The 23,939-nt window shown below is 41.2% G+C and overlaps 1 protein-coding gene across 1 annotated transcript in view; it reads left to right on the top strand.

Moving 5' to 3' along the window:
* ZNF521 (zinc finger protein 521) overlaps positions 1 to 23,939 on the top strand; it is a 205,348-nt gene that overhangs the window by 91,358 nt on the left and 90,051 nt on the right. The window contains exons 6-7 of the mRNA XM_035903018.1: positions 3,029 to 6,381; positions 22,797 to 22,881. Coding sequence (XP_035758911.1) covers positions 3,029 to 6,381; positions 22,797 to 22,881 — 3,438 coding nt within the window. The remainder of the gene's footprint in view (positions 1 to 3,028; positions 6,382 to 22,796; positions 22,882 to 23,939) is intronic.

Here is a 23,939-nt window from a genome sequence, read left to right as displayed (position 1 = left end):
CGGGGGGAAGCCAGGGAAATGTGTTGGCCGCATTGTTAGGCTCCTACTCAGGAAAATCCTGTTGTCCTCCGCCATGCGCTGTGCGGAATTCCCCCTGCCTTGCTGGTTCTTCTGCAGCTCTCAGAGATTGAGAGGTTGTCGCATTTCAAGTTAGGAGGAGGCAAGTCAGACCTGCAAGTGGTTTGGCTCTTCTCATTTTTGCACAAAGAGAATTCCTCTGCAGAATTATTATGGGCTCGGATTAAAAAGCCAACAGCCAAGTGAGACGCAGAAACATTTATATTTGCCGGCTGGACAGTAAGAACCAGCTCTGTGCTGTAGTTCCACCATTCCCCCTCCTCTTTCCTTACCTTGCGTAAAAGCTAACGGAGAGCAAACCAAGCAAACGAGGAGAATTGGATGGGGGAAAGGGGCTGCCGTTGGCTTACACCGTGGTCACACTGGGCGCTTGATCCCGACCCCGCTGCCAGCCCGCTGAGATGCACGAGCCAGAGGGAATAGCTGTATAATAGGTAAAACCGGGCAGGCTGTGGCCACAAAAAGGAAGTGATTTACTACTGTGTCAGTGATGGTACACTATTTATAACACTTACTATATATTCCTCTAAACATTTATACAACCATATATCATTTCTGCATAGGATATACATTTTAATACTAAATTTGGTTACAAAATATGTTGCCTAGGCAGTCACAGACTATTTTTCTTCGCTTGGTTGCTTGACATAAATTCCTGTTTATCTGCCAGCAGTGATCGTATGTCAGAAATATATTTGATTTTTAAAGGACGAAAGCTTTTTCCACTTAAAAGACCTGGCTGAAAACGCTCATTTAAAATAAAATTTTAAAACGTAGCAAAAATTAACATCTTTTTCCGTGGATAGTTGTTCCACTGGTTTGATTCTTTCCAGTTGTAGGGTCAAACCCAGCAATTTGAAAGGGCGGTACACAGATTTACATCAAAAATCTCCCGTGAATATTGCAGTCATTTGTGTACCAACTTAAAAACTCACCTGGCCGGCATCATTGCATGTATGATAATGCATTGGATGCATTGGATGCATTGGATGACAGTGAGCAACTTTGCTTCAGTTGGTTGGGAAGCCTTTTGGCAGATGACAGTACTTTTGCTGGAAGGGAGGATTTTTATTTTTCAGTTTTTATCTTAAAAAAAAAAATCAAACACCTTTGTTTTCAGTTCAAAGGCATGGTACTTGGGCTGGGGTTTGGTTTTGTTAGTTTGATAGATACTACTAGTGCAGACCCTTACGTAGGTAAATACAGATAGGTACTTGTGTGCCTGTGTGTGTGTGTGAAAGGTAGGCGTAATTTGTGAAACCCTCCTCTTCAAGACGTAAACAAGAGGATAAAAATCCCTGCAGTTTCCAACTTATCCTGAAAAGCATTGTGTCAATGGGCAGGCATCCAGCCATGGCGTTTGGTTGTTTTCTCAGAGTTAGATGGTTGCCATCTGGCATTGATAGTGAGATGGCGTTGTCATCAGTTTCTAGATGCAGGAAAGGAATGAATCCTCATCTGTTTCCTGTGGATAAGCAAGAGGTTGATAATCTAGTAAAATCTTGTTACCTTAAAGAAAGCAGGCTTGGAATTTGTTTACATAATATAGGCCAGCTCCAACTTTTATGTTGGCGTAGTAAATTTCTTGAGAGAAGGCTGAGGATGTTAAGAGACTTACTGCTTTGCAAGAATACCTCACGGAAGATATTTTTCAAGAGGTTTATCCTGTCTTTTTCTGTACTGTGACTGTAATCAGTTTTACTTTTAAAAGGACAAAAACCCCAAGCATCGCCCCTGGAAAGTAATAAAAGGAGTATTTGATGTAGAGTGGTCTTTCAAGCATTCTTTTAATATTTTTAAAGAAGTTTTAGGTTGAGATCAGTGTGATCGTTGTAGTGTTGTAGTCTGTATTTAAAACAAAAGGTGCAAAAATGGTAGAGCACATCTGTTGGAAAAAATAGTTAGGGCTTGCCCTGTCTAGAGGTGAGGTGATATCATGGATAGCTAGTTGAGTTTATTATCTGGCTAGAATTTCTGTTTTGTCTTTTCCATGTTACTCATAAATCTTTCAGCTAGTACCATAATCGTTTATCATTTTTCCTGTTTCCAGTTTTCTACAAGTCGCTTTGTCTGCGACCACCTCACAGGACAGGTTCTGCTGGACGAAGGAAGTTCAGCTGGCTGAGGCCTTTGCAAAAAGGAAGAAGTGGTGGGCAACCTCTTGAACTTAAAAAGGAAAAAAAAAATGCTGTTCACATCTGACCCTTTTGAAACTTTCTCATTTTCCTTGATCCTAGCTGTTGGTTTGTTTGTTTTGAACATTTAATGATCCAGCTGCTAGCTTTCAGTAACTGAATTGTATCGTTATTGGAGAAATCTGGTTGCACTTTATTAGAGAAAACATCACTGTTTCTACCATTTTCCTGTTCCTCCCTTGTATTTTTTCCTATTATTGTTTAGAATGACACCCAAGTCTCTCTCAGTAATAGCCTTTAAAAGATTTCTGTGTTCAACTTCAAGGGAAAAAAAAAAACCAAACCCGTGTCAAAGCAGGGAGAATCTTTTTATTAAATATCAGGCCTGTGAGTTGACTGTATTAATTTTAAATCATTCTTGTAATATGTTCTCCTTTCTTTTGACTCTTCAGATGCTCACATAATATGCAAATCATTTTACAATGGATACAAAAGAAACATTAAATATATTAAAATCTGCATTTTAATAAAGTTGTCAATGTATAATACATATCCTGCAACTGACAAAGAATGATAAAAAAGCAATAAAAAGGTAATATAGGCACAGAACTATTTAATAACTTTTAATGTTTTACAGTCCGATAAAAATAAATGTGGTCTTGAAGCTGTTGGATACAGGTGTAAGAAATATCCTAGTCTGAGTTTAATAAGTTTTCACTCCGTAGGAGCAGCAGGTCTGCGTTGTTCCTATGCATTTGCTATCTCCTTTGAACCGCAGGGACTAAGCTTGTGGGCGTGTTTCTTTCTCATTTCAGATGGAGTGGATGTTGAGGACGACCCCAGTTGCTCATGGCCAGCATCATCGCCTTCGAGCAAGGACCAGACTTCCCCGAGCCATGGAGAAGGTTGTGATTTTGGTGAAGAGGAAGGAGGCCCAGGGTTGCCCTATCCATGCCAGTTTTGTGACAAATCGTTCAGCCGCCTCAGCTACTTAAAGCACCACGAGCAAAGTCACAGCGACAAGCTCCCTTTCAAGTGCACGTATTGCAGTCGTCTCTTCAAACACAAGCGGAGCAGGGACCGCCACATAAAGCTTCATACGGGAGACAAGAAGTATCACTGCAGTGAGTGTGATGCAGCGTTCTCAAGGAGCGATCATCTTAAAATTCACTTAAAGACTCATACGTCCAACAAGCCATATAAGTGTGCCATTTGTAGACGTGGATTCCTGTCATCTAGTTCGCTGCATGGTCACATGCAGGTTCACGAAAGGAACAAAGATGGCTCTCAGTCCGCTTCCCGGATGGAGGACTGGAAAATGAAGGACACTCAGAAATGCAGTCAGTGCGAAGAAGGCTTTGATTTTCCTGAAGATCTTCAGAAGCACATTGCGGAATGTCACCCGGAGTGTTCCCCTAATGAAGACCGATCTGCTCTTCAGTGTGTTTACTGTCATGAACTCTTTGTAGAGGAAACGTCTCTGGTGAATCACATGGAGCAGGCTCATAATGGTGAGAAGAAGAATTCATGCAGCATTTGCTCTGAGAACTTTCATACTGTGGAGGAGCTGTACAGCCACATGGACAGTCACCAGCAGCCAGAGTCTTGCAACCACAGCAACAGCCCATCTTTGGTAACTGTGGGCTACACCTCAGTCTCTAGCACCACTCCGGATTCGAACCTTTCGGTGGATAGTTCAACAATGGTGGAAACGGCTCCCCCTATACCTAAAGGTCGTGGAAGGAAGCGGGCAGCTCAGCAAGTGCCAGATATCACTGGTCCTTCGAGTAAACAGGCAAAAGTTACCTACAGCTGCATTTATTGCAACAAACAGTTATTTTCCAGCCTTGCAGTTTTGCAGATACACCTGAAAACTATGCATTTAGATAAACCCGAACAAGCCCATATCTGTCAGTATTGTTTGGAGGTATTGCCATCTCTCTACAATCTGAACGAACACCTTAAGCAAGTCCATGAAGCTCCGGACCCAGCACTGATTGTTTCTACCATGCCTGCCATGGTGTACCAGTGCAACTTCTGCTCTGAAGTGTTCAATGACCTCAACACCCTTCAGGAACACATTCGATGTTCTCATGGATTTGCCAACCCTGCTGCTAAGGACAGTAATGCATTCTTTTGTCCCCATTGCTACATGGGATTTCTTACAGATTCTTCTCTGGAAGAGCATATTAGACAAGTCCATTGTGATCTTAGCAGTTCCCGTTTTGGCTCCCCTGTGCTTGGAACCCCAAAAGATCCAGTGGTGGAAGTGTATTCTTGTTCTTACTGTACAAATTCTCCAATATTTAATAGTGTTCTTAAACTGAACAAGCATATCAAGGAGAACCATAAGAACATTCCTTTGGCACTGAATTACATCCACAATGGAAAAAAATCCAGAGCCATGAGTCCCTTATCTCCTGTAACCATTGAGCAGACCTCTTTAAAGATGATGCAGGCAGTTGGAGGTGCTCCTCCTCGTCCTGCAGGTGAATATATTTGTAATCAGTGTGGTGCTAAGTATACTTCTTTGGACGGTTTTCAGACTCACTTAAAAACACATCTTGACACTGTCCTGCCAAAACTGACCTGCCCTCAGTGCAACAAAGAATTTCCAAATCAGGAGTCTCTGCTGAAGCATGTTACCATTCATTTCATGATCACCTCAACCTACTACATCTGTGAGAGCTGTGACAAGCAGTTCACTTCTGTGGACGACTTGCAGAAACACCTACTGGACATGCATACATTTGTGTTCTTCCGCTGCACCTTGTGCCAAGAGGTTTTTGACTCCAAAGTCTCCATTCAACTACACTTGGCTGTGAAGCACAGCAATGAAAAGAAGGTATACAGATGTACGTCTTGCAACTGGGATTTCCGAAATGAGACTGACCTACAGCTTCACGTTAAACACAACCACCTGGAGAACCAAGGCAAAGTACACAAGTGCATCTTCTGTGGCGAATCCTTTGGTACAGAGGTGGAGCTGCAGTGTCACATTACTACGCACAGCAAGAAATACAACTGCAAGTTCTGCAGCAAAGCTTTCCATGCTATCATCTTGCTGGAAAAGCACTTAAGGGAGAAACATTGTGTCTTTGAGACAAAAACTCCAAACTGTGGAACAAACGGGGCATCTGAGCAGGTTCAGAAAGAGGAAGTGGAACTCCAGACCTTGTTGACAAATAGCCAGGAGTCCCATAACAGCCATGATGGCAGCGAAGAAGATGTGGACACGTCTGAGCCTATGTATGGCTGTGACATTTGTGGAGCAGCTTATACCATGGAGACTCTCCTGCAAAATCACCAGCTTCGAGACCACAACATTCGACCTGGAGAAAGTGCCATAGTGAAGAAAAAGGCTGAACTCATTAAAGGGAATTACAAGTGTAATGTGTGTTCTCGAACATTCTTCTCTGAAAACGGGCTTCGAGAACACATGCAGACACACTTGGGGCCAGTGAAACATTATATGTGCCCAATCTGTGGCGAGCGGTTTCCGTCTCTTCTGACTCTTACTGAACATAAAGTCACACATAGTAAGAGCCTGGACACTGGAAACTGCAGGATTTGCAAGATGCCGCTCCAGAGCGAGGAGGAATTTTTAGAGCATTGCCAAATGCACCCTGACTTGAGGAACTCCTTGACGGGGTTCCGCTGCGTGGTGTGCATGCAGACAGTGACCTCCACGCTGGAACTGAAAATCCACGGCACGTTCCACATGCAGAAAACTGGAAACGGTTCAGCCGTGCAGTCCACAGGGCGTGCACAGCATCTCCAGAAACTGTACAAGTGTGCTTCTTGCCTGAAGGAATTCCGCTCAAAACAGGATTTAGTGAAACTTGACATCAACGGTCTGCCATATGGTCTGTGTGCTAGCTGTGTTAATCTCAGTAAAAGTGGTAGTCCAAGTGTCAACATCCCTTCAAGCAGTAACAGACAAGGCATGGGCCAAAATGAGAACTTGAGTTCCATTGAGAACAAAAGCAAGGCAGGGGGACTGAAGACTCGATGTTCTAGTTGCAATGTTAAATTTGAATCAGAAAGTGAACTCCAAAACCATATTCAGTCAATCCACAGAGAGCTTGTTCCAGACAGCAACAGTACACAGCTGAAAACACCACAAGTATCTCCAATGCCCAGAATCAGCCCCTCCCAAACTGAAGAGGTAACCCTTTTTTCTTTGCTCTTGACACCTTCCATCCTTTTGGAAAAAATCCCCCTTTTTTCAAGCCGTCTTGTCACTTGTCATGAAATGCTTAGGCAGAACCATGTTACATTTCCATCAGTAGCCATTAGGTAGTAATTACTTGCTTCTTGATATGCTTTGCATCTTGGACTGAATTGTGCGGAATAGGACTAATTCCAGTCTCCCTAGGATATTGTCTTCTCTATCACTGAGGAGACCTATCTTCATGCCAGCACAACTGAATCTTACCCTAGCTCCCTTATGCGCTGGAATCCCCAGCTAGGAGTTGTGCTTCCGGCAGAGAGCATTAATGACAGAGGAGTACAATACAGTGAGCCAAAATGCTGGCATAAATGGTGGATTTTTAAAAAATATTTGTGAGCGACAAATTGAGGTGTTTTTTTTTAAATTGTCTTGTAGACATTCATTTTCCCCTCTTCCAGCATATTTTGATTAAGTAGAAGTGCAACGCTAGCCTAAGGTAAATTGGGAAGTCAGTCCTTTGGATGCAATTCCTTGTTGTGTTTTTCTTTCCATTCCTGATGAACAACATTTTGATGTCACTGAAACATCTAATGCCTGATGATTGAAATCCCATTCATGGAGCATAACTTGGGAAGTAAATACATGTTTCAGAAAAACCCACAAGGGTCAGACTCTTGAAAGATCTCATCTGCTTCCTCAGTCACCAGTGGCCGAGTAGTAACACCTGTGGACGGGAAGGTAGGGGGGTCGTGTACTGAGGGAAGGGAATCTGGTTTATCTTCAGAAATATTACCAATAGAATGACTTAAAGTTCGTGTTTTAGGCATGGTATCTTGCAGAATGACCCCTTATAGGTCAGGAAGCCTAAAAACACAGCACAAACAAGTGATAGAAATAATAGCTTTTGTTTCAAGAAAGCTTTTACCCTGTAATGGTACAAGCATGGTGCAACCCATTGCTGTGAATGTGTATGGATACCCTGTGGCAAGGGAGCTGCTGCTCTTCCATCACCTTCCTCGCTCCCTGTTTGTGAGCCCATCTGTTGGGTAAGAAATCTCTCAGCGTGTCATCCGACAGTATTGTGCAAACTGGAGGGCAGGAGGAAGGCAGAGAGGGAGAAGGGGAGATGTATAAGGATATGTGGGCCAAGAGCTAAGTATTTGTGGAGCTTCTGAGAACATAGCTGGAGACAGGCTGGGAGAAGGCCACTGAGTCAGCACAGGGCCTGGAGTGCCATGAAGAGGGAAGCGGAGCTGGGGGATGAGGGTGAAGTACCAGGCAGGATGCACCTGCCAGGGAAGGGCCTTATGCTTTCACAACTTCTGCATCTCCAGTTTGCACACTGGGCTGTGGTGGGGAACACCTGGGGAATGGGATGTGGTGTGGAGCAGGTTGTTAGTCTGAGAACCGCAGGTCTAAGGAAAACCTTCTTTTCAAAGAAGAGGGAAAAGGAACGGCTCCCATTGGGTGTGGTTCAGGCCATTGGTCCTGTACTACTGCTACTGAGTGGGAACCACAGGATTACCAGCTGCATGTTTTTGATAGATTCATTCAGTCATCCTGGTTTGTTTCTGTCATCTTTCCCCGAGTGACCACTTGAAATCTCTCTTCCCAGTCGTGTTGGAAGCCAATTCTTGCTACCTCAAACACAATCAGAATCATGTGTGTTAAGGCAGTTACCATGATAAGATGTTATCAACTTGCCTTTCTCTTGCTTGTAAATTAGACAAAAAGAGGTTTGGGAGTCCTTTGTGGCGATATAAGGTCAGATACCTTCAGTGTCATTGGTGAATCTTCTTGTACTTGGATCATGTATTATCAGAGTTCTTACGACTTCTTCTGATTGGCATCACGTTCCTCTTCTTGCTCCTTTCAATTTTTGTTTTAGGAAACATATTTAAGATGCAAAACTGTTTTAAACTACAGCAAGATTTGTGAATAGCATTTGCCTGCTTTCAAATCACCATTTGCCCCCGCCCCCATTCAGAGCTTGTAAACTGATTTTTCAGTGTCTACAATTCTAGTCTCCACATAAGTAACCTAGACTTTCAGATTCTTTTCTCATGGGAGGCACAAAGCTATCAAGTTCCTGGTAGAGCATTAGTACTTCTGGAAACCATAAATGCATGTTTGTAAAATCCTGAAAGATAATTTATTTTTCTAACAGATATTACTGGTTTCAAATTGTAGTGATGCAAGCATTATAGCAATGAGAATCAAAATTGGAAGTGGTAATACACGGAAGTTTAACACTATAGATTGGATGTCCAGGCTGAAGGGAATGAAAACATAAGCATGTAACACAAACAGAAAAAACAAACTGAATTTCTAAAATTTGTTATTAATCAGTGGCTTTGCTGCTCCACTGGAAGGATGTTTCTTGAATTGAATGGGATGTTGAAGACGGCTACTTAAACATGCTATTTTGGGGAAATTTTCAACAAAAAAAATCATAATATTAAGGAGTGAAGGTTTCACTTGCATTACTGAGAGTCATGTGGTTTGAGATTTCAACCTTTATATAAAGAACATTTCATTCCCAAGGCAAGAAAAGCATGAACGCTAGTTGTCAAACTATTAATAGTGCCGAATACCCTTTGTTACTCAGTAATAGATTACTACGGAAAGAATACTAGAAAATACCTTTTAAGATAGCACTAAAAAATGTCACTTCTGGATTCTTTGCCAAGCATTCTCATGGTTGAACTAGAAAACTTCTCTTTTTAGCCTGTACTTGGCAATGTGATAGGGTGCAGTTACCTTAACGTGGTATAATGTCATCACCTGCTGAGCTCACCCTGCTTGCTAAGGGAAGGATTTTCGCTGAAAGTTACCTTTCAGTTGGGATGGGAAATGATGGGCAGTGCTCATCATCAGTTACAACAACTCAGAGAACAGGTCGGAACTCATTAAGCCCATCATGCTGCTGAATCTAGGACCCGTAAGCTATCAAACAGGCTTAAACAGGCAGATTGTGGATAGCTAGCTATTGAAAGAGCTCTAAAATTGAGAAATCTGTAACTTACTCTTTGAGCTTAATGAGATGCTGAATTCAGGTTGTAGATTTCTTGTAAAGATCTTGAATCATTGCAAACACACTGTTAGGCTAGGACAATAATCTTCCTGGTGGTAGTTAATGTTTAAAAGGGGAGAACAAGGTCTGATATGATAGTGAATTGGGAACTAAACATCAGTCCTTTTTCTGTCACTCATTTGCTTTCTTGACTCGGGCAAATCTGCTTGAACATCGCTGCTTCATTTTCCTTATTCAGAAGATATATAGTTCCCCAAAAGTGTGTTGCCATGCGTAATTGCGATACATTTTTTGTAAAGCACTCGGAAGATGAAAAGCAGAAGAAAAACCGTGGCCTTGCTTTTCTTGTTGCTCCTTAAAATGCTGTCATGCACCTAATGAGAGAGCTCCTGACTCAGCAGAAGGTGTGCCCTCACGTCTTAAGCTTCACAACTTCTGTACATGCAGAATCATACCAGTGGAACTGTACAATAATAATAGTTATATTGTTAATTGCTTAGCTGGCAGGGGAGGAGGGAATGGACTCCAGCTTACACCAACAGTTTACTGCTAAAACCTATCTTATGCAAGTGTTTCCATATGTACAACTGTGCTCCGTTTGGGGTCCTGTTGGTAACTTCCAAAGTAGGTGCTCAACAAGCTTAATTGCTTCTGTAAGTAGCTTAAGTTATGTATCACTTTGTTCCATGAATTTGAAGCTCATGTGAATACTGTATTACCTGTGGCAACGGAGACAGTCCTTCATTAATAATACAATACTCTGGGTTTTCTGGTTCTGAGCAGAGAATGAGCAGTGCAAGTACGCTGCCAAATTACTGCAGGAATAAAGATGCTTATTTAGGTGTTGCAAAAGACGTGCAGAAACTCAATATAGCAGAGAGTATTGAAAGTGCTGGACAAAGGAGAGAACTAGCAACGGTCACACCAGCTGAAGAACAGATTAAGTGTCAGTCTGGGGCTGCTCTTCTGTCCTGTTGTGATCATGCAGAGCTGTATGCCAGGGTGGGCATGTCACAGCAGGGAAGACTGGGCACATCACAGCACCGGTCTGGAAGGAGCCGTGAGAGTGCAGGCTGGCAGTGAGCTTGTGGAGGCGGGATCACAAAACTCAGATGCTGCAGAGAGCTGGTGGCTCCTTGAAACTCAACTTACCCGACCTCAGATGAATCCAGAAATGGTATCACCGTGGGAGAAAGAACGAAGCTCAGGTAGGTGTACTGTTTTATCATTACATTTTTTTCTCTTTATTCATGGGCCCTGAATCTACCTTTCTTCTCTTACTATTCCTCCCCCCTTCTCAAAACACTGCCAGACTCACAAAGACAGAAAACAGAAACTGCCTTTTGAAGTAGCTGGTTTGTTTCAACAGCATGCACTGGCAGTCAGAGGCGGAAAGAAGAGAGAAAAAGACTGTGAGCAACCCAGAAATGTTCCCAGATGCATGCTTTTGGCAGGGCAGGCAATAGCATTTTAGCAACATAAATCACAGTGCTTTTAACTGAAAAAAAATGCACTGAAATCAATAGTCATGCATTTAATTGAAATACATAAAGAAATTAAAATAATTTTCCTCATTAGCAATCCAAGCTGGTCATTCTGACTACAGGATTTTTATGAATAAGCGCATAAACTTGTAATGTAAACATAAGAATTAGTGCCTTGGGTTTCCTGTCAGTGAATCCAGGCCCAGAACAAGTGATGTTCATGCTGGATTGTGGATTTGGGGACAGAAAAAGGTAAAGAAGGTTTGTTGCTGGCACAAAGATTTGGCTTTGAAATAGTTTGTGGAACTAATCTGTGGCAAACATATTTTCTGCTTCTGGAGTTTCAGAATAAGCTCACTAAAACTACCATTTTTGTTTTCTTGCATCATTTTGACATTGTTTTCAGGAAGGCATTGTTTAAGATGTGACCATATATATTTTTAGGAAGGGTTACCCTGTTTTTCTTGCCACAGTAGGCCACCTTCACATTATGCTATGCTCTAATTTCTGGTGGTGCCACTGTCATGGACTGGCTGACAAGATAGAGGCTTAAGCATTTCTCCTCTCTTTGTCTTTACACTTTCAGTAGTGAGCTATCATACAGAGTCCTCTCTGAGTTTAACAAGGCTGGTGTTGCTGTAAATCCTACCAAAGTTAAGCAGCAAACTTCCCACCTTCTCACACACACCGTGAAGTCAGTGTGTGAAAGGAAGCCATGTGTTGGCTGGGAGCTGCTGAACAGAAGCAAGAGGGGTTATCGCAGTGAGTTTTCTTAGTTTCCTGCCCACTGATCATTAAAATCTAATACTGTTTTGTCTGTCTTGTTATTTGTCAGAGGCTTCAGATGGGGAATTTGGACAGGCACCTTCTTCACATCTGTGGAAAACTTTGGATGAGAGGAAGAAAGAATAACGTGTTCTCCAAAGTTTTCAAGAGCACCAAACCAAGAGGTCTATGAAACAATGCGGTGGGGGGGAATGCCTGCTTGAAGAAAGGCAGAACTGGAGAGGTACACAGGAATATGGATGAAGACCTTAAGCATCTCTAGAGAGAGAAAATGTAGATTCAAGAAAGCTTTATGAGACAAAACATCCTGACATGTATACACCAACAGGTCAGCTGTGCAGCCCACTGTCCTCAGGGGGCTCTCCCTGTGCGTGCATCTGCTGGCCAAGTGACCAGGGTAACATGCCACAACTTCCCTTCTGCACAACCCCAGTGGAGAATCAGCATAGTGATGAGTTTTTGTATGCTGACCTCAGAGTTGGGTAGAAGCAATAGGAAATTTCCCTGGTTTTTCTAGCCTGATCATCTTCAGGAACAAGACATGGGAAATCATGGCCTGTCTCTTTTTGTCTGCTGGTTTGCATGCCTATAGAGTGTTCTCTCTCTTCCCCCTCTTACTTTTGGGCTACTCTTGGCCAGTTTCAAGAAAAACTTCATACATGAATAGGAATCTCAAAGCCTATAAAGTTTTTGCAACGTTTGGGAAGAGAGGTGACCCAGCAGGTGATAGAATCCAGACAGCAAAGAGGCCTTTTGGAGATCCAAACCAGGAAGATGGCTTTAACTGAAGTTCATACCTGGTTTTTATGCAAAAACCAATCAGTCAAAGAAGCTATAAAAAACCACAGTCTGTTCTTTGTGGTGCTCACAGACCGACTTCTTAAGTGACTATAAATGTTTTGAGAAGTGTTTTTTATCACTGCTCAATAAAGTTGTTATATGTCATGTGTGTATTATTTGTCTCATACAACAAACGTAACACCCAAATTTGTTACTCTGTCATCAGGCAAATAAAATGGGCTAGCCATTAATTTAAATTGGATATGTAGCCCCAGGACTGTTTGTTTCATGAAGTTGTACAAAATGAACATAAATGAACCACCTGATATGTAGCATCTTGTTAAAGGGTCCTCTTCTTTGACCTCTGTCAAAGCCTCTGTGATGGCTGGTCATTGATCTTATGCCTGATTGTTCAAAACCCTTAGGTACTTTTTTCTCCTGCCAAACCCATCTTTCATTTATTCTGTTTCCTGCACTGTATTACAAATTATTGTATAAAATACGACCTGTAGTATTTTATGTTGTGTATTCTGCTGAATATGACAGCAAAAATTTATCTCCTGGTAACATCCGTCCTCGCCATGGGACATTTCAGGACAAGAGGCAACGGGTGCAAACTGACACACAGGAGGTTCCCTCTGAACATCAGGAAACATTTTTACTGCGAGCGTGACTGAGCATTGGCACAGGTTACCCAGAGAGGTTGTGTATCCTTTGAGATACTCACAAACCATCTGGACGTGGTTCGGCTCTAGGTTGCCTTGCTTGAGCAGCAGGGGCCTGGACCAGAGGACCCCCAGAGATCCAACCTCAACCCTTCTGCGATTCTGTGGTTTCCAGCATCCTATGGGCCTACCTACCAGATGTATATTGATGTTATCCTATTCTTCCTTGGTGGTTAAGCCTTTGTTGCTAGTATTCGGCTTCATAAGTCGGGGAATAAAAGGGTGGGGCCTCTCTTGATACTGAGCATCTCAGTGCAGTCCTACCAGCAATAATGTGCAAATCTGGGAAAAAAGCCTCTGCCTGAAGTTTTTATTAGAGGCCTGAATTCGTCAAGATGAAAGCCTCACGTGCATTCATCGATCATTTGTAATGCCTGTGAAGTGCCTCTGAAGAGCGACTTAAAAATACAGCCACTTACAAATACGGCCATTTAAAAGCTGCTTGCTGCTTGTGTACTCAAAAACATGGTGGGAGGAAGTATTTGTCCGCTTCGATCATGCTTCCACAGTTTTGGTATCCTGTGTGGGATGGACTTCCTCTGTTTTTTACCTATTTTCCAGATTCAACATTCTGTGCAAAAAGGGACACCTAATGTCTTTTCATATCTGGAAGGCCACCTCTTCCTCTCTACATTTTCCAGTAGGAAACGGTGTTTCACCAACAAAGAATTATCGGAGACTCCCCATTTCCAGATCCTCTTTTGTACTTGTTTTCCCACTACTACAACCGTCCCCTTTTTGTTTTCTGCTCTGATGGCTGGAATAGGTTCAGTGCCAAACATGGCTGGCTGCATATAAGAACCTTGCAACCATCACTGACAGTGGCCAACTTGCAGTTGATCCTGCTCTGCTGCTTAGTGTTTCTTTCATAGGCCTAGTAAGGGAATGTCTGCATTGCCAGATGATTTTCCTGAACTATCTGTCTTAACCATAGCTCCTCAGTTTTCTTAGGTTTCCTCCTTCACAGCTGGTGTGATGGTGGTTGAGTGGTTGAAGTCCTGCAAACCTAGAAGTATGACCTGCTTCCGAAAGGAGTTCTGCAATCTCTTTTTTTCTGATAGGGAAATGGTAGACTGAAGCCCCATGCAAAAAGAAATTATCTTATTACAGGATGTACCTAAGAGGAACTGCTGAAATTTTAAGAAGTAATGTGAAAGTAAAAGATTGTGAAATGGAACAGAGGGAATTCTGGGAAATTCCCTTAGTTCCCGTAGAGGAAGGCAAGTATGTCTTCACAGGAAAAACCGTCGAGAGACAAATGACTGTGGATAGCATTGAAGACTGGCTCCGCAGAGAGCTTGTTTTGCTGGTACACCACTTCCTTGGGCAGCTGCGCTGCCCCAGCGGAGGTTTTTCCAACTGGGCACGCAGTCAAGCATCATTGCAATGTCAGCAGCTGTGTGCCAGCTCAGATGCTACCAGTATATTTGTTAACATTGATGTGGCCTAAGAGTCTCCGTACAGGGTAGTACTGTAATTACAGCAGTATGAGAGTAGAACTCTCTTCGTGACATATTTCATAGCGTAGGCAAACCTTTGCAAAACCCCAGTCTTGCCAGTGTTATCATGTGAAGCCTTCATTTGTGAAGTCCCATTGACTTCCCCAAGTGCAGAGCTAATTGCATGAGAAGGATCTAAGGGGTTTAATCCTTCTCCTGATACTTCAATGAAAATTAATTTCTTATATATTATGTATGAGTAATATATTTCTGTTTGTACATTAATATTAATGTTGCATACTTTTGAGCACAAGTTCTATTCCGTAGGATTAAATTATCGTGGTAATTTCTGCAGGAATAAAGAATTCTGCAGGAATAAAGGTTGAGCTGGAAGTGGACAATTAAGGGCAGGGAGAGGGTCCTGAGTCACAGTTTGGAAAGTGAAATTAATCAGCATTAGTTTTCCATAATGTGGGAGAAAAGAGGTTTTAATGTTTAAGTCAAAATCAGGTATATAAAAAGCCCTCAATTTTGCCTTTCTGTTAAAATCCAGAGAGCTTTTACAAAATTTGTGATGGAGAAAAGAGACAAAGGAGTATTCTCTTGTGCATACTTGCAAACTATTAATTTTATTGGGCTACATCTGTTGCTGATTGTTGGTGAAGAAAGTAGTGGCTTTATTGAATGACAGTCTGTCTCAGTATGCCTTTTTTAAAACAAAGGGAAAAAAGCAACTTTAAAAAGAAAAAAAATATCGGCTTACTCAGAATATCAGCTTTTTGCATCTCAGACCTGCCAAGTCATGCTCTACTGCCTGTGCTTTGATGCCACGTCAGCTACAAAATTATCAGTGCAGTCCTGATCGTAGTTTCTCCTTAATGTCTGTAGCCACACAGCTGCTCTGGTACTGCGCTGCCGAATGTTAGGGTGCCTCTTGGTGTGTTAGCAGCTCTCTGGCTTCAGAGGGTCTCAGGTGGGCAGCTTCCTTTGATTGTAAGTGTAATGTAGGGAGACAGAAAGAGGTGGGGATGCTGACGGAAAGTTCAGTGGCTGGTACAGCCAGCCCCAGATTCCTGAGCACTCCTCAGCACACACACTTGCAGCGCTCAGAGGCTCAGCCTCACCCAGGATCCAGCCCTAGGATAGAAAGACAGAAAGAAGTGTATTTGTTTTTCAGATCCCAAATCAAATTCACAGTACTTAAAGCTGTTTGTACTCATAAACTATGTAAACCTCATACAAAGTAATTGAGAGAAAATAAATATACAGCCACGTGCTGCCAGGTTTTAGAATCTTTTTTCTGACAGGTACTTCACTTCGCTACTGAGTTTCAAAGACCTAGAGAAATTTAAAGTATTAGAGATCTCAAAGGGAAGAGATGCAGTTTTTAAGTGTTGTGAGATGTGGTTCTTTCTGTGTGGGGATGTGAGACATTGCAAGCTGATGCACTTCATCAGCCGGGGGAAGGAAAGGTTTGTGACTAAGAAACGTTGAAGACAGACGTGATTAAATGCAGGATCCAGAATGTAAAGGTGAAAGACAGAACAGCAGACCAAGACTTCAAGCAGAGTAGAGAAGGAAGGACTGCTAGAATGAATATTTGTATTTCTGCTTCAAAGCATTTTGTGTATTAAAGCAGTAAGTAACCACCATAATGAAAGAATTTAGAAAAAGTAATGTTTTTCTCCATTTTTCATTTTGCTTACTGTATAGGCTTGATTGTATTCTGTCTCTAGGCATGTGCACTCAGACCCTGTTAAACTTAAGATCCTGCTAAACAAAAGCAGAAGAACAGAAAAATCCTCATAAAATCATTATGAACATGTTTTTAAAAGCAATTGGGAAATACTAATTAAGGGGTGTTGTGTGAGCAATGAGAAGAGTTAGCAATTAGTCAGTTCGAAAAAAATGCAAGATGACAGTGCCCCATAAGCAAGATAAATAGCTAACTATGCAGTGAAACTGGCTAACATATGCTTAGGTTTTTTAGAGCTTAAGGTTGACAAAGTAAGCATCCAGGAAGATAGAAAAGAAATCCTCAATTAAGGTACTGTCAAAAATAATCTGAGCTATGATGAAAAATGGCTAAATGGACAAATAAGCTGGGACCGCGGTTGCTCTTGTGCCTCACGCAGGGCCAAGCGCACTGCAAACATGTAATAAAGTAATGATGTAAAAAATCAGCCGGCAGCATGAGGAGTTAGCACCGGCAAGTTGCTGTAGTTAGTGTGCAAGTTTTACCTTGGTTTTGCGTGTAATTTGTTGGAAGCTATTACTCTTGTCAGGTTACCTTTCTGTTGTTTTAACAGGTTGAATTAGCTCCACCCTGGATATAATGTGAGGGAACTGATGAAATGCTTGGTCTGGGAGAGGGGAATTAGAGGATGTGGGAGGTGTGGCATCACTCTCTTTTGGCAGCAGCAGGTTGCCGTGGCTGTGTCATCGATCCATGCCCTTGGTCTGTGCTGAAACTGAGTGGAAAAAGCCTTGAAAGTCCTTTTTATTGGTGTGACAAGGGTAAACAGTGTACCTAGGTGTAAACAGGAGGTCATTGGTAGGTTAACAGGCACACGTCAAAGCCATTTTCGGTAGCGCATGCCAGAGAGGTCTGAAAGGAGTATAGAATAAACCAGGGATGCCTGCAAGCCTGTACGCAAAAGAGGGAATGTAGACATGGTGCATTAGAAGCTTTAAGATGTATTTTTGGCTACTTCTCATATAGGAAACAAGTATTCGGTTAAAAGGGGGATACAGGAGGTCTAGAAATGGTATATGTAATCAAGGAAGCCAATGCTGTTGAAAAAATGCTTTGTCGTTGAGCTTGTGGTATATCCTCCCCATGGAGAAGAATGAAGTACGGTTTAGGTGTAATATAATGGAATATAGTATACAAAAAATTACTTACAAACACATGAAGATATCCATGGCAAAATTCTCAGAGAAGTGATCTGAAGATAAAAGGCAGCATTGAGCAAGTAAATTTACGGTCTTTTAATAAGAGGTATCAACAGTCTGGGAAAAGGCTACTAAACAGACATTTAACAGGGGATGTAAGGATTATGCATGAAATTACTGGTTTGTGAGCTTGATGTAAACAGTGAGGAACGTGAGAGAAAGGCTAATCAAAGACACGATGGAAGAAAACCTAGAAAGTTTGGATTTAATGAAGGATAGAGGGCAAAGATTCACACGGGGAGGATCATGCTTGAAATTTTCAATAAAGAGTATTTTGAGAGAGTAGCCACAAGTGCTGACAGAGAAGCCTATAAATATGATTTACCAGGATTTTAGCAAAGCTTTTGGAACAGTATAGCACAAAAGACTAATCTGCTGAGTGAATAAGTATGGCATAGGGAGAGATACTTCGTTTGATTAAAAAAGAAAAGAAACACTAACTTGGGTATGGAAAGCATAGGAGTCTCGTGAATTGAAGCAGGTTAGGTTGGAGGGGTGTGAATAATGAAAAGCCTTAAGAATCATTATTTGCACCAATTTTGTTGAATTTATGCAGCATATCAGTAGTCTGGAAGAAAGAATAAGTAGCAAGGTGATGAAATTCCCTGATAGTACAAAACTGAGGAAATGTCAGAACAAAATAGGCAGGTGATAAAATTCTGAATGACTTTGACAAGGAGGTGGAGCATGGGCAGATAAGTAGCATATGCAGTTCATTTTTATAATGAGGCTAGGGAATTGAAAAAGAAGAATGTATGGATACCTCAGACAGTCATGGGGCACAGAAAGCTACATAGCAGGATCTTGTGCATACTCCTGAAGCACTTCTGAATAGAACTGTAGATCCTCTAGTAGAGTGTTTATTAATTGTTTTATTTTGCTTATAAAAGCAAATAAAATTCTGGACACAGAATTGAAGTGCTGGTTGAAAGACCATGTTCTTGGGCCATCTATAAAAGGAGCAAAGCCTCATTTGACATGACACGGACACTTTGGGCACCTTTATAGAAAGGAAATTCAGAAAACTGCAAAATGACAAGTGAGGATCAGGACAATAATTAAAGGTCTAGGTGACATTAATTATTCAAAAGGTTAGAGAGACACATACATACGCTCTGCATGGATTGAAGGCCCAATCCAAAGCTCATTAAATGTAGTCACAGAGAAGCTTTGCATGCCAGAAGGCTTTAAAATGGTTCTGAAAACAGGGATGCAAACGAAGAGGGATGCAAGAGGCAACCGGATTGCCCAGTGCTCTTGTGAGACACCTAGCCCAAGCAGTTACTCTTCTACAACAATTTTTAATGGCCCCAGGAATGACTTGGGCCTCAGATTTACGCTCAGCATGTAGGAAGCAAATTGGCACTTAGGTTCTTGACAGGAGGGGGTTTAGTGAAGGATTGTGGGCTTGTTTATTGAAGAGGTTTTGTGAAAAGATGAGGCCACAATAATGCAAGAAATAAAAGGAAAAGGTTAAACCATCTTAATCCCATTTGATAATCTATTCGCCGCTCTTCTCTGGAACAAATCTTTGGAGGTTTTGCAACAAGGCACAGTTTAGAGCGCAGTACGGCTTCTCCAGATGCCATACTGATCCTGCCTGAGTGGAAATATGGAAATGCAGTGGTAAGGGTCTTCTGTGGCCCACCTTTGCGGAAGTAAAATTACTCTGTTTTTGATTTTGTGTTCGGGGGGGAGAATAAGAATGTTGTCATGTTTCTGTCTCTCGCGGGAGGCTGACAGGCATCCCCTGGGGAACGCAGTGGGGCCAGGTTAGGGTGTAAGTGTCCCCGGCTGCCCACTCTTCATCACTGTGTGGAGCTGATATGCTCTGGGCTGTGAGCTGGAGCAGCAAGGCCTGTGTGCCCGCTCTGTCCCGCTCAGTCCTCCGCAGGCAGAGGTGGCTCAGGCAGAGGGGAGGGAGCTCAGCCAGGGTTCCTTGCTGCAAACGGCTGCAGCAAGGCAAAGTGGGGATGGCTGTCACAGCCCCATGCTTCTTCCTCTGTGGAGCCATCTTGTATCGCAAAGGGCTGGAGACACTCAAGAGGGATTCAAATGCCTCCTTGAGTCACAACCCAATTTTTCTTCTGTGCTGTGCTACCCAAGTGCTGCAAGGCTTCTTCCCCAGCTATCCAGGCAAGCGACATAGAGTTGCAAAACACCAGGGCTCATTTCTGTCTTATTCCCCCAAGTTTCCCCTTTGTGGGAACACAGACTGAGGAGAGGCTGGGTCTCCCCCTGGATCTCACCCCAGTAGGGAACTGGGACCAGCCATGAAGCACATCAGGACTCAGGAGTTCCTGTGAGCACTTACGAGTCCTGTGGTCCTGACAAAGCGTGTGAGGCTAAGATGTAACTTGCAGTGAAAAAGGACTTCCTTAGAATGCGAAACATATGGAAATAAGTGTGTGGCTTTTGTTCAACATGGTGCGAAAATGACTGGGTTTGATCATTTGAAAATCTAAGAGTAAATGGAATTTAATGAGGTTTTTTTTAAATAAAAACTTAAGCATGCACAAGTTTAGACACTCTGAGATGAGTGTGTGTTGAGCTAATAAAAGTTGATGTCAACATTTTAGAATATGTTTGGAAACAAAAAAGAACTAGTGTTTGATCAAGCAGCAGTCACAGAAACATTCTTCCCTTCATGATAAAAGAAAACCTCTGTGTGTGATTCTGCAAATATGTCAGATCATTTTGAAGAGGGTAGTAAGTGCTAGTAAATTATTTTTTGTTGTTGTTGTCAAATGAGTTTATTTTTTGGCATTAGACTTCAAAAAAACCCCAACCTTTGTATGTGTTGTCATTATATACATCAGTCATAATTTTGCCAACAATTCTTGACATGCACTCTGTGTTTCTGTGCTAACAAGAGAAAAGACCAGCCATTAAGTTTATGTTTCTTTGTTTTTGAACAAAGTCACATATCAGGAATAATGCTAGGGGTATGCTAATAAACAATATATAGTGCCAGTCATCAGGGAGTAAGAAATATTTTCTAACTAGTTCTAAAGGGAAACAATGTTTTAAAAAAAGGGTGAGTGATTGTTATTTATGCAATATTGTTGTTCTATATGTCAGCGTCAAAAAGCATCTTGTAAAGAGCTTAGCATAATAAATCTTTGATCGTGACTGTCATTATTTAGAGGTCTTTGATAGATGTAGATGTAGTGCAGTAAGGTTAAATTTATCAACATATAATAGACAATCCTTAGACTGAATCTGAATTTCTACCAATGTTACCAGTATTGTCACAACAACAAAAAAGAGGAAAAGTGATGTATCTTTTAAAACAGCAGGCTTTACAAATCATAGCTGTAAAACTAAGTCAAAGCAGATTTGTTTTCTGGGTGCCCATTGATTTTTTGTTTGTCTACATAAGGATTTAACTTGGTTACATTTCAGAAAACTAAAGTTGATTTAAATGAAAAACAGCAAAAGAGGCTTATGATTGTTTCCGCCGAGAAGCGACGCAATACATTTGTTATTGTCATCAAGGAAATTCAAATAGCCTCTGTGTATGAGAAGCAATGGGACATTTGTAAAGAGGAGCCCACAGGAACACTTAATTTCAGAGTTGACTTTGATTAGTCACTAATTTTTCAGTTAACTTGCTATGACAAAATTATGTATGTTGAAAAAGTCTTTATGTTCCTGCCTACAGGTTTGAAGTAGAAAGATACTTAATGGATGGGCACTCAATCTGTCTGGGACAGGGAGGGCATCTAAATTTAGGTGCTGATAACAAATCCAGCAATTTTTTACTAATGTTCAGAGTCAGGAAAAAAAAAACCTTTTTTTTTTTTTAATATAATCGATAATACCAGCTGCATAACACTCTTTACAAGTTAAATATATACAAGAAAGGCTGGATTTTTGATGCATGTTATCCCGTGAACCCTTCTTCCCCAACTAATATATATGAAATCTGCAATTTACTACATCTGTGCCAGCTTTTTGTAACTTTACATTCTTTAAAAAACATATGTTTCTCTTTTTTTTTTTTTTTTGTTTCTTTTTGCTGATGTAGGCAAGGTGTCTGTGGCTGTACAGAAAGATACATGTCTCTTGAGTTACTGCCTTGATGTGGCAGTTCAGGGCTTACCTTGCCTTCATTGCATCTTCAAAACGACAATTGAGCTCTCCAGGACTGTTACCTGAGGACTTGAGTCCTTGGTACTACAATTATGCAGTTGAATTCTTTTATGAACCTGCCTTGTCTCATTAGATGCCTGGATAACTGCAGATTTTAAGTCTTATGATGAATAACCAAAATTGTACTTTTTGATACACTCTTAGTTTTCACTTTTAAAGCAATGCTTTCCAATATCAAATCTCTGGCCAATTCAGGTTAAGAAAAATAACAAGAGAAAAGAAAATCACATTCTTAGGATGTTGAAATGTCTTGGACAAGCAATATACCTTGTAGAAAAGTGAAATAGCAGGTCTCTTTTGAAAGACACAAACGAAAAACTTTTCCCATGCACCGAAGAGAGCTGAGCAATGCATTTCCGTGTTATAATTAAATTTGATCTGTGTATACCATGCTTTTTAAGTAAGTCAGGCCCAATCCATTGTGGCCAGAAGGATTGCTCTCTGGCTGGTTTCTAGCCAGCCATCCCAGTTTTAGTACAAGCTTGCCAATAGATACTGAAGCAACTGCCTGGATAGAGTAACCATTTGTTCCGCCTAGCAGGGATTTTCCCCTCCTTGAAAGATGGCAACCTCATGGACCATTTAAAATCTATGGGGCAGTGGAGATTCTGCAGCCCAGTTGAGAATGAGGGAGAAGCAGATTTCCGATTTCTGTGTTCTGTTCCTGGCTTCTCCCTAGTTCTGTAGTGGGCCTAATCTATTGGTATAAAATGAAGGATTCGCATCGATTTCAGTGTTGTTTGGATCCCATCCCACATATCCTCACTGCATTTTGCCTTCCATGAATATAAAGCTGGTGTTTCAGCAATACTGTCTGTCCATGGATTTAGGAAGGTGGAAAAAAAAAAAAAATCTCTACAGAGTTTCAGGAAGCTCAGATAAAAGATACTACAGAACTGCAGAGTGTTATTTTCTAATATTAATAATGAAGCCTTAATGAAAACACTGCTGGAGAGCTTTAAATGACCACTATAAACTCAGTATTTTGAGTTATAATGAAACAGTTGCAATTGTATGTTTCAGTAAATTTTATCTACCCTTGTTTCTTTAGAAGAAGACCTACCAGTGCATCAAATGTCAGATGGTTTTCTACAATGAATGGGATATCCAAGTTCATGTTGCAAACCACATGATTGGTAAGTGAAGCACTAAAACTTCCGAAAGACAGATAGCCATTTCTCTTACTCATGATCATCATTGCCTCTAAAATTAAACAGTGTTAAGGAGAAATTAATTGTGCATCCATCAATGATTAACCTAGGCATGATTGATTTTTTTATTCATATTATTAGACTTGATAAAGCATTAGCATATTTTATTTTCTGCAAGGGCTAGTTTAGACTTCTGCAGAGAATTATATATCCACTGCCAGTCAAAACACAGGTGATTAGCAAATTAAACTTCTAATCATTTTTGCATTATTGAAAACAAACTAACAGGAATGGTTAATGAACTGGATGTTAGCTTTCCGTAGAGTTTTAGACAGGTTTTAATTTCAGAAGTTATTATGGTAATGACACTACTGTGTACTTCTCAAGCACCTTGGTACCAAAATCAAAACTGGCAAGTTTTTGTCATTAGGAAACATAAATAATTCAAATGGCCATAAAATAGTATTGTTTGTTGTGTTTGAGCAGTCTGGAAAAAAATCCTGAGAGTATCTGTATACAATTAAATACTATCATTTATTTGAAAAAATAAGGAATTGTAGTAGTCGGTAATGGAATCTGCTCTTTAAGGTACAAGCATATAAAAGTCTTCTAGGATTCCAGAATCCAAGCCTGGCTTGATGTTTGCAAGGCTGTTACAGCTGTAAATTGGAACAAAACAAAAGCTGTTTTTTCTTTGATATTCATATTTTCCTATTATTTACTTATTCCCCTAGGATTACCCATAATGTTTTCAATTTGGTAACCACTCAGTAATAACACTAAGAGTTCTATCAGCCAATTAAATGTATCAAGCACATAATTTGCCCACTAATAAGATAACATTGCCAGGGTTGTCTCATTTTGGTTTTAGCCTCTTTTCCAAATTTCACATTTCAAGACAGAGATGGATACCATTCATTTCATACTCCTGCTTCCCTTATGCTGTTTTTCTTGCTATAATAACAGAAAAGCATGCAAAACACAGACCAAACGATGGTATAGAAGCTGGTAATTACAGAGCCAACAGAAGAGAATTTGCTGAG

This window comes from Egretta garzetta, unplaced genomic scaffold (genome assembly GCF_000687185.1).
Source record: "Egretta garzetta isolate BGI_Z169 unplaced genomic scaffold, ASM68718v1 scaffold229, whole genome shotgun sequence".
NCBI lineage: Eukaryota > Metazoa > Chordata > Aves > Pelecaniformes > Ardeidae > Egretta > Egretta garzetta.
This window is presented reverse-complemented; position numbering and strand designations above follow the sequence as displayed.